The following is an 11708-nucleotide window of genomic DNA, read 5'->3' on the forward strand; positions in this document are numbered from 1 at the left end:
TATTGTCTCCAGCTAAGGAAGGAACAAGAACCATAGCTAGATGTTTGATATTTTCTAGAATAACTGCAGTACATTACATTTATGGCTTTGGTTACACCAAGCTTCTTGCTTTCGTCTGTTTGTCAGGCGACAATGCATTCAATCCCATAATTTAGTGTATCTGTTAATCGTTTGATTCATTTCCATAACCAAACTTTAGTTTTCTTATTGATTGACATATTCTTAAGCTGATTTCTTTCATTATTTCTGTTAGTCTCCTGAGTTTCCGTTTTTCAGCGATTTGTAAATGGGTGGTGTCTGCTCAATCACAGTATTCTCATGTGATGCCTTTCTCTCCCGTTTCTTAGATTGCACTGTCAGAAAGGCAAAATATTTAAGTGAGCTTGAAGATAATCTAGTTGCCTTGCAGATTGAATTGCAAAAGTTAATTGAGACAAGGAACGATATGATGAGGAGGGTTCTTATTGCTGAACAACAACAAATGAAGCGGATGGACCAAGTTCAAGGCTGGCTTTCAAGGGTACAAGTTGTGGAAATTGAAGTTGGGGAACTGCTACAACTTAAATATCAAGAAGTTGATAAATATTCGTGCATTGGAGGATACTGTTCCAAGAACTGTAAGTCAAGATATGAGTATGGAGAAAAAGTGATTAAAATGCTGAAGGTTGCAGCCACTTTAAAGGTTGAAGGAGATTTCAACGAGGTAGCTGAGAGATTACCAGAAGATCCTGTTGATGAAAGACCTATTGAACAGGCAATAGTGGGTCTAGAATCAACATTTGATAAGGTTTGGAGATGTCTTGGAGAAGAAAGCGTCGGAATTATTGGCCTATATGGTATGGGTGGGGTCGGTAAAACTACTCTACTAACCCAGATCAACAATAAGTTTCTGAACACAGAGAATGATTTTGATGTTGTGATATGGGTAGTGGCGTCTAAAGACTTAAGAATTGAGAGGATTCAGGAAAAGATCGGTAAAAGAATAGGTCTTTCCGAAGACTATTTAAGAAGTGAAAGTTTTGAAGAAAAAGCCTCTAAGATATTCAAGATTATGAGCAAGAAGAAGTTTGTATTACTATTGGATGATATATGGGAACGAGTTGATTTGAATAAAGTAGGTGTTCCTACTCCAAACCCAAAAATGGCATCCAAGATAGTTTTTACAACTCGTATATTTGATGTTTGTGGCTTCATGGATGCTCACAGAAATTTTAAAGTTACATGTTTGACATATGAAGATTCTTGGAAGTTGTTTCAATCAAAGGTCGGAAAAGAAACTCTCGACAGTCATCCTGATATTCTTGAGCTAGCCGAAACTGTGGTCAATGAATGTGCTGGTCTGCCGCTTGCATTAATTACCATTGGTCGAGCTATGGCTAACAAGAAAACACCTGAAGAATGGAGCTACGCTATTCAAGTTTTAAGACGATCTGCCTCTGAATTTGCCAGGATGGGAAAAGAAGTATATCCTCTTCTAAAGTTCAGTTATGATAGTTTGTCGAATGATACACTAAGATCCTGTCTCTTGTATTGTGCTTTATTTCCTGAAGATTATAACATTTTCAAAAGGGACTTGATAGATTATTGGATTGGTGAAGGATTTTTGGATGAATATGATAATTGGGCAGCACAAAACAAAGGGTACTACATCATTGGTGTTCTTCTTGATGCATGCTTATTAGAAAAAAAAGACGATGATTATGTAAAAATGCATGATGTGATTCGTGATATGGCTTTATGGATAGCATGTGACATCGAGAAGGAGAAGGAGAACTTCTTGGTTCATGCAGGTGAGGGGTTAACTGAAGCAAAAACCATTATTGAATGGGAAGGGATAAAAAGGTTATCATTGATGGAAAATAAAATTTCGCATCTATCTAATGCTCCTAGATGCCCTCAACTCCAAACTTTATTTCTCAACAGAAATAAGTTAGGCAGCATCAGAAATGATTTTTTCGAATTTATGCCTTCACTTCGAGTTTTAAACCTATCTCATAACTGCTATTTGTGGTCACTACCAACAGGAATTTCAGCATTAGTTTCACTTCAGTGTCTTGATGTATCAGGGACAGACATAAAATTATTGCCGATAGAATTGAAGGCCTTGAAAAATCTTAAATGTTTGAACTTGGAGTACACACTTTTTCTGAATAGAATTCCACAGAATCTGATATCAAATTTTCCGAGGTTACATGTATTGAGGATGTTCTCTTGTGGTTACTTGAGTCAAACTGCCGAATTTTTGGTGGAGGAATTGCGCTACCTGGAAAATTTAAATGTCCTGAGTATTACCCTGAAAAGTTTTTGTGCTCTCCGAAGATTTTTGGACTCTGAGAAGCTACAATGTTGCACTCAATCTCTCAGCCTCGAAGACTTTGACAATTCAGAAGCACTTAATGTTTTATCTTTAGCAGAAATGAAGCATCTGGGTGCTCTTAATATTTACAGCTGTGCTCATTTGGAAGAGTTGGCCATTAACAATGCTGAGCAAGCACAAGTTATCCGTCAGAATCATGGCTTTCACCACCTTCGTATGATTCATATAGAGTCTTGTTTTAAATTCAGGGATTTGACGTGGCTTATTTTTGCTCCAAAACTCGAGATCATTCACATATCAAGCTGCCAGGAGGTTGAAGAAACAATCAGTGTTGCAAAATTGTCTGCAGTTGAAGGTCTGGTGTCCAGAAATCTAAACCCATTTGCAAAATTACAATATCTTACTTTAGAAGATCTCAGAAATTTGAGAATTATTTGTCAGAAGACCTTGTTCTTCCAAGATTTGAAGGAAGCTAGAATAAGTAATTGCCCAAAGCTTAAGAAGCTTGCATTTATATCCGAAAGCATGAGGGATTGTAAAATTTTTGTTAATGGAGAGAGGGACAGGGACGGCAAATTGCTGCAGCTGGAGGACAAAGCCATTAAAAATCTGAACCTAAGTTTGCTGAAGCAGTTTTTTGTGTCCTCTTCTGTTTAATTTATCTCACTTTTCTTGTGTTTTCTATTTGAATTTTATTATTTCTTTCCTTGATTTTGTATTTTTTTTTTCTGTTCTTTGAGATCACAATAGTAGGTTGCTCAGTATGATGACTTGTGGAACTCATGGCGAGCTCAAAACGGATGGTTTGTGTCAACGTCGCTCACCATACTCAACTACCGAGCAAGGTGGACTTCCTTGACCCAGTTATTGATTTTCAGATTTCTTATTTGTAAATTTCCTGGCTTTGTGTGAAAGGCAGATTCTGTCAGACAAGAATTCTTTTCATGAGTGTTGTTAATTATTTGCTTCCTATTTTCTTTTGTGGATGTGTACATGGCGGCAATAACTTTTAGCATCAATCCAAAGATACTACATTATTGGTATTCTTCTTCATGCATTTATTGAAAGAAAGCAAAAATTTGTGTGAAAATGCATGATGTTGTGGTTCCTGATATGGCCATGTGGATAGCATGCGAAATTGGTAAGGAAAAGAGTGTTTTCTGGTTCATGCAAGAGCAGGATTATTTGAAGGACCAATATTGAAAAATGGGGAGGGATCAAAAGACTCTCTTGATGCAAACTGAATTACCAATCTATGCTTCTTCCGATCTTATGCCCTCTCTTAGAGTTTTAAGCCTGTCCTGAAATCCATTTATGGAGATTACCCTTCAGAAATATCAAAACTGGTCTCTCTACAATATCTCAACGTTTCACGCACGACCATAAAACATGCCAAGGGAGTTAAATGTCTTGAAAAAATCTCAAAGTGTTGAACTTGCATCGCACACTCATCTCTCCTGCATTTCCACAACAACTGATATCTAGTGTTAAAATGTCTGAAAGCTGTAGACATTATCAACTGGCGTCATAGATTTGAGGAAATTAGAATAAAGAAGTTCGAAAGCTTCAGAGATTTCCAGTTGGATCTGAAAATGGAAGTTAAAGTTTTCTTAATGGAGAGAGGTTTGGTGGAACTAATTAGTCTTTCTGAGTATGATTTTTTTTTTTTTTTTTTTTTTTGCGGGTGCTCGTGTTTAATGTATCTCACAAGACTCTCTGTTTTGCAGTTTGGTAGTATTTCTATTTTTTTTTTTTTTTTAACTTAACATGCAATTTGATGTAAAAGTTTGCCAACATTTATGAGAGTTCCTAGTTAACTAAGTGACTGGATTTCTTGCATCTAACCAAAGCAAGAATTCTTAATTCTTTTTACTTTTATACCCTCTTAAAAGACTAAAAAATTGGGATTGAACGAATCAAAAACCAGTGAGAAATGACTGAACTTTTTAGTACAACAATTTTTTTTTTTTTTTTTTTTCAGGATGTTTAGACTAACTTGCGCGTACCTCAACTAATCTCGACACCCTGAAATAAAAAGTCGGGTAAACCTTCAATTGTCACCCCTATTAGCAACTGAGGTTAATCGAACTTATGACCTCTTGAGTAATACTTCAAGAGTCCCTATTCAACCACTCGATCATCCAAGGGTAGTTAAAAAGTGATGTTTGTTTAGTAAATGATATTTAAAGCAGTTAATCTCAAACCTTAAATATAGTTACAAGAGATGAAAGGAGAAAATATGTCATAATTAATTATTCTGATACATTAATTTTTTTATTTTTATTTTTTGTTTTGTGATCAGGCCAGTTTGTTTGCACTTAAACTAATCTTCGGGACTTGAAGTTAACAGTTGAATAAACCTCCAGTAACCACCTCTATTAGCAACCGAAGTAATATTAGGTAATATTATCTCCAGGTTGACTAATGTGACTTATTGGTCCGATTAAGGGGTTGAATATCACAATTAATTACTTGCCTATTGTAGCACATAGAGAGACATAAAAATAGAACATCACCGTATTTATGGACAAACTTGGTCATCAATATTGCATTTACTCAATTGTTAGACTTAAATATTGAATATTTTCATTTTTTTAATTAAAAATGAAAATAGAAAAATGTATTAGTGGACCTAAGGCCTATCCGCTTTATGGGCTCTGGTCCATAAGCCGGTTGGTGAAAGTGGCTAGGTGGAACCCATCAGAAAAACCTTACATTACATTTTCGTTCACATGCCTATACCTTTTAAATCCTTTAATTTAAGTCAAACAAAACATTTTATTTTTAATTTTCATGCCAGAGCTTATAGTTTCTAATTTAAATTACTGTATAATGAATAAAAATTATAATAAGATGACTCAATTTCATCCTTAACTTCCTCTAACTGAAAACAATTCAATCAATTCTAAGACGACTCTGATCACCCAAAATAACAATACACCCCTTTTGTTAGAAAAAATGACAAATATATCTTATAAAAATTACAAATATACCCTAACTGTTTGCAGAAATTACAAATACACTCTGCATAGCCGACCTCAGGTCCATGTCCAATTCTGAGTCCATATCCGATTCCTAAAATGGTGGAACCGGACTTAGATTGGCATAATGCTGGTTCTACCAAATTTGAAACTGAAACCGACGCCTCAGTACCCATCAGATTTGGTTCTACCCTTAAAAGATTGCACACCCCCATTCAGCAAAAGCTCATATGGTACTCAGGATCCATGGAATCACCACCAAATCAGCCAATGATGAAATATGATTAAACCATTTCATAACCTAACCCATAGTGGTGGGCCCAATCAAACCACTTAGTTCATTAGCCATGGCCCACGATCACTTTCAGTCCACCAACCCCCTCACTCACCCACCCCAAACCTCCACATAAACCACCACCCTCACCCAATAATCGGTGGTTGGTGAATCAACACACTCAATCTCTCTTCCCCCCCTAGAAACGCGTTTCGAAACGCTTCCCCCATAGTTCACTTCTTTTCCTATATACTCTTCCCCTGTACTTTCCACCGTTACTCTCCTGACAACTCCCTCACAAAATCCGGCTGCTTTCTTTCAAGATTAGAGCCTGCGAAAACGATGCCAGAAACGCAACCAGAAACGAAGCCCGAAACGCCACCGAATTTCTGGGGCTACATGCCGGAAGAAGAGTACTATACCTCTGAGGGAGTACGAAACTCGAAGGAGTACTTTGAAACTCCCAATGGGAAGCTCTTCACGCAGAGTTTCTTACCGTTGGATCAGAAAGTCAAAGCCACGGTTTACATGAGTCACGGCTATGGATCTGACACTGGTTGGATGTTTCAGAAGATTTGCATCAACTTTGCGACGTGGGGTTACGCTGTTTTCGCCGCTGATCTTCTCGGCCACGGTCGATCGGACGGTATACGTTGCTACTTAGGTAGGTGATCAACTTTACGTAGTTTCTTTCCATGTTTCCTAAGATAAAATATTAAAATGTGAATAATATTAGAGGAAAATATGAAGCTTTAATTAGATTTTGATAAATTTTAATTAATTGGGATCAATGTAGCGTGTGATTATTTTTAATGGTATAATTAATTCCTTTATAAGGTGGTTTAATTATCTAATTAAATGTTATATTTGCTAAATAATATTAAATAATAATAATCATGACACCATTGGTTTGATTAGGATGAGCGGTTCCTGGTACCCTACATTTTTTTAAGGAACTAGAATCGGTCGGTTCCTGACATTTGGAATCGGAATCGGAATCGAAACTGGCCGGTTTCGATTCCTAAAAACCTAAAATCGGAACCTAAAACATAGGTTTCAGTTTCGGTTCTGGGTACCCAGGTTAATTTCAATTAGCCCCTATTTTTAAAAAAATTGACAAATACACCCTAAAAAATTACTATACACCCCCAACAATTTACAAAAGCTAAATTCAGTCTCGGTTCCTACGTAGATACCCTAACCTCGATTCCGGTTCCGGTTCCAACTTCCAACACTATAGGAACCAGAACTGGACCTAGGAATTTGCGATTCCAATTTTTCAGAACCGAAACCAAACCCTAATGGGGTCAGTTTCGGTTTCGGTTCTACCTTGTACCCATGCTCACCCCTGTTTGATTATACCTTCTACCTTGTACCCAGGTTAATTTTAATTAGCCCCTATTTTTAAAAAAATTAACAAATACACCCCAAAAAATTATACACCCCCAACAGTTTACAAAAGCTAAATTCAGTCTCGGTTCCTATATAGGTACCCTAACCTCGATTCCGGTTCCGGTTCCAACTTCCAACACTATAGGAACCAGAACTGGACTTAGGAATTTGCGATTCCAATTTTTCAGCTTCGAAACCAAACCCTAATGGGGTCAGTTTCGGTTTCGGTTCTACCTTGTACCCATGCTCACCCCTGTTTGATTATATTTTGCCGGATTTATTTTTACAAAAAAAAATGGAATTTTGTTATTTGTTATACATTTTAGATTCATAGACTGTAAAACTGGAAAATATATTACATTGTATATGCAATGTTGCCAATGTAGGTGAAATGGAGAAGGTAGCTGCCTCGTCCTTATCATTCTTCAAGCATGTGCGCTACAGCGAGCCATACAAAGACTTACCCGCCTTCTTATTTGGTGAGTCCATGGGCGGATTAGCAACAATGCTAATGTACTTTCAATCAGAGCCCAACACGTGGACGGGCCTGATGTTCTCGGCCCCACTTTTTGTCATCCCAGAGAATATGAAACCCAGTAAAGTCCATCTCTTCATGTACGGTCTCCTCTTCGGATTAGCCGACACGTGGGCTGCCATGCCTGATAACAAAATGGTGGGCAAAGCGATCAAGGACCCAGAAAAGCTGAAGATCATAGCATCAAATCCACGGAGGTACACGGGAAAGCCGAGGGTGGGGACCATGAGGGAGATTGCTAGGATGTGCCAGTACGTACAGGATAATTTCTCCAGAGTTACGGTGCCGTTTTTGACAGTGCATGGGACGGCGGATGGGGTCACGTGCCCTACGTCTTCCCAGTTGTTGTATGAGAAGGCATCCAGTGCGGACAAGAGCATCAAAATGTATGATGGGATGTACCATTCTTTGATTCAAGGAGAGCCTGATGAAAATGCTGAGCTTGTGTTGAAGGATATGAGGGAGTGGATTGATGAGAGGGTTGAGAGGTATGGGCCTAAAAATGGATAAAATGGTTGCATTAATGCAAAACTGTTGATTAATATGGAGGAAAGAAGGGTTATTCTAATTGAATAAGAGCAATGAATGGACCTATTTTATAATTATAATCTGTGTTCTATGAATTTATTCTTTTTATCGTGGATGTCGGACCAATTTATGTGCACCTCAACTAATCTCCCGTAACCTTGAAACTATCGGCCATGTAAGAGTTCTGGTGGTCACTCCTATTAATTGTGTAATTGTTCTTCTATAATGCTACCTAGTAAAGTTCGACTGGAGAAATAGAAATTAATGGCCTTTCAATCATTAATAAAACTCAATAGCAAATTAAAGCATCGGTCAATCCCTACAATCAATTTGCATATGGAATACTTTTACAAACTTTAGCAAGTGAAAAAGAATGACTTTTAAATCACTAAAAATTCTCAAAACTAAACCCTTTAATGTTTGAGAAGTGAGAAAGAATAACCTTAAAAAACTCAAAATTATAGTATCCATTGAACCCTATAATTTTTGGGAAATGAGAAACAATGACCTTTGAAAACTCAAAACTAGAGCATCCCTCAAAGCTCAAACCCTATAATCTCTGGGAAATAAGAAACAATGACGTATGTAATTAGAGTAAAAGACTATTTCCCACCCAAGGTTTGCCTTAATGACACTTTCCCACCCAAAAAGTTTCAAAATACCATTTTTCCACCCAAAATTAATATTTCATTACTACCCAAAGCCGATTCTAAATGATTCTGATGACGAAAATTCTCTTCGTCACCACAATTTAAATCTCTGGTCTCTTCTCTACAAAACCTCTCTTATTTCGGCACCTGATTTCTTGTTGATTGCCGACCATTATAAAACTAGGGTTTCTTGTTCATAGTTGATTTCTAGTTGATTCTGATTGTGAATATTCAATCGGTCATCACTATTTGATCTACTAGCTTCCACTTTACAAAACCCCTCTTACCTTGACTTTTGGTAACTCGTCGAACGCTAATTGAGAAAGTGAATTGTATTTTGGATATTAACAAAATATGAATTGTGATAAAGTAGTATTTTGAAACTTTTTTGGGTGGAAAAATGTTATTAAGGCAAACCTTGGGTGGGAAAAAGTCGTTTACTCCATGTAATTATGTAGATACTAGTAAAAGTAAACCATAAACTTGACCGTTCGGCTACCTCTTGTGAGTTAACCATGGTTAGTCTTCATCTTCTATTAATTAAATTAGTGGAAGACTCTTTGAAGTTTGAATTATAATTCAAAAATGTTAGACCAACAACACATTCTCACAACTTTCTTCAACAATCTGTCACGTGTCAGTTTGCTATTTGTCAACTGCAATTTTATCAAGTGAAATTATTATAGTTGATATGTGATGATTTATGAATGAAAGTTGTGAAAAGGTGTTGTTGGTCTCATTATAATTTTACACATAATTTCAGTGCTCCAGTTTTCAAAGCTTCTACCCCATTAAGTGGCAAAAGAATTCGTGGGCTTATTGTTGGTCTGGGCTTTTTTGCAATATGAATTTCATGGGTACGGGCCTTGGCCCATAAAAATTATATTCGAATCAGTGGTCTTTGTAGTGGGCCACAGGTAATGATACAAACGTAGACGCATTCTAAGACGACAGGGCTGTCCCGTAACGGAATATATAAGAGGTGACGTTTGGCAACTCGATTCTGTTTTGTTTTTGTCTGTCCCGTTGGAAAATTGCGTGTTGAAATTCGTGCCATCAACTCAATTCTCGAGGAAGGTTGGGTCATATCATATCTGGCCCTTTAACTTTTTCATACGTGGCATCATAGTCATCGTTGATATAGCCAGAAACGAAGCCCGAAACGCCACCGAATTTCTGGGGCTACATGCCGGAAGAAGAGTACTATACCTCTGAGGGAGTACGAAACTCGAAGGAGTACTTTGAAACTCCCAATGGGAAGCTCTTCACGCAGAGTTTCTTACCGTTGGATCAGAAAGTCAAAGCCACGGTTTACATGAGTCACGGCTATGGATCCGACACCGGTTGGATGTTTCAGAAGATTTGCATCAACTTTGCGACGTGGGGTTACGCTGTTTTCGCCGCTGATCTTCTCGGCCACGGTCGATCGGACGGTATACGTTGCTACTTAGGTAGGTGATCAACTTTACGTAGTTTCTTTCCATGTTTCCTAAGATAAAATGTGAATAATATTAGAGGAAAATATGAAGCTTTAATTAGATTTTGATAAATTTTAATTAATTGGGATCAATGTAGCGTGTGATTATTTTTAATGGTATAATTAATTCCTTTATAAGGTGGTTTAATTATCTAATTAAATGTTATATTTGCTTAATAATATTAAATAATAATAATCATGCACCATTAGTTTGATTAGAGTGAGTGGTTCCCGGTACCTTGCGTTTTTTTAAGGAACTAGAATCGGTCAGTTCTTAATATTTAGAACTGGAATCAGAACTGGCCGGTTTCGATTACTAAAAACCTGGAATCGGAATCTGAAACATAGGTTTCAGTTCCGGTTTTGGGTATCCAGGTTAATTTTAATTATCCCCTATTTTTTTTAAATTGACAAATACACCCCAAAAAATTACTATACACCCCGAACGTTTTACAAAAGCTATAATTCAGTCTCAGTTCCTATGTAGGTACCCAGACCTCGATTCCTGTTCTGGCTCCCTGTTTCAGTACTATAGGAGCTAAAACCGGACCCAGAAATTCTCAATTTCAATTTTTTAGAATCGAAACCAAACCCTAATGGAGTCGGTTTCGGTTTCGGTTTCGATTTCGATTCTACCCTTTACCCATGCTCACCCTTGTTTGATTATATTTTAACGGATTTATTTTTAGAAAAAAAAATAGAATTGTGTTAGTTTTTATACATTTTAGATTCATAGACTGTAAAACTGGAAAATATATTACATTGTATATGCAATGTTGCCAATGTAGGTGAAATGGAGAAGGTGGCTGCCTCGTCCTTATCATTCTTCAAGCATGTGCGGTACAGCGAGCCATACAAAGACTTACCCGCCTTCTTATTTGGTGAGTCCATGGGCGGACTAGCAACAATGTTAATGTACTTTCAATCAGAACCCAACACGTGGACGGGCCTGATCTTCTCGGCCCCACTTTTTGTCATCCCAGAGAATATGAAACCCAGTAAAGTCCATCTATTCATGTACGGTCTCCTCTTCGGATTAGCCGACACGTGGGCTGCCATGCCTGATAACAAAATGGTGGGCAAAGCGATCAAGGACCCAGAAAAGCTGAAGATCATAGCATCAAATCCACGGAGGTACACGGGAAAGCCGAGGGTAGGGACCATGAGAGAGATTGCTAGGATGTGCCAGTACGTACAGGATAATTTCTCCAGAGTTACGGTGCCCTTTTTGACAGTGCATGGGACGGCGGATGGGGTCACGTGCCCTACCTCTTCCCAGTTGTTGTATGAGAAGGCATCCAGTGCGGACAAGAGCATCAAAATTTATGATGGGATGTACCATTCTTTGATTCAAGGAGAGCCTGATGAAAATGCTGAGCTTGTGTTGAAGGATATGAGGGAGTGGATTGATGAGAGGGTTGAGAGGTATGGGCCTAAAAATGGATAAAATGGTTGCATTAATGCAAAACTGTTGATTAATATGGAGGAAAGAAGGGTTATTCTAATTGAATAAGAGCAATGAATGGACTTATTTATTTTATAATTATAATGATA

The 11708-nt window shown here is 37.6% G+C and overlaps 3 protein-coding genes across 3 annotated transcripts; all 3 read left to right on the forward strand.

Moving 5' to 3' along the window:
- The first annotated feature begins 430 nt into the window (after window positions 1–430).
- LOC116140825 (probable disease resistance protein At5g63020) lies at window positions 431–2974 on the forward strand. Its single transcript, XM_031426401.1, has one exon. The coding sequence runs from the start codon at window positions 446–448 to the stop codon at window positions 2972–2974; it is 2529 nt and encodes an 842-aa protein (XP_031282261.1). The 5' UTR covers window positions 431–445.
- A 2747-nt stretch (window positions 2975–5721) lies between these two features.
- On the forward strand, window positions 5722–8085 carry LOC116140838 (caffeoylshikimate esterase-like). Its single transcript, XM_031426412.1, has 2 exons — window positions 5722–6236; window positions 7351–8085. The coding sequence occupies exons 1-2, from the start codon at window positions 5915–5917 to the stop codon at window positions 8007–8009; spliced, it is 981 nt and encodes a 326-aa protein (XP_031282272.1). The 5' UTR covers window positions 5722–5914; the 3' UTR covers window positions 8010–8085.
- Window positions 8086–8530: 445 nt separating this feature from the next.
- On the forward strand, window positions 8531–11708 carry LOC116140826 (caffeoylshikimate esterase-like). The gene is made up of 3 exons (XM_031426402.1): window positions 8531–8608; window positions 9822–10128; window positions 10943–11708. Exons 1-3 carry the CDS (start codon window positions 8531–8533, stop codon window positions 11599–11601), a joined length of 1044 nt encoding a protein of 347 aa, XP_031282262.1. The 3' UTR covers window positions 11602–11708.

This window comes from Pistacia vera, unplaced genomic scaffold (assembly GCF_008641045.1).
Source record: "Pistacia vera cultivar Batoury unplaced genomic scaffold, PisVer_v2 Contig381, whole genome shotgun sequence".
Lineage (NCBI taxonomy): Eukaryota > Viridiplantae > Streptophyta > Magnoliopsida > Sapindales > Anacardiaceae > Pistacia > Pistacia vera.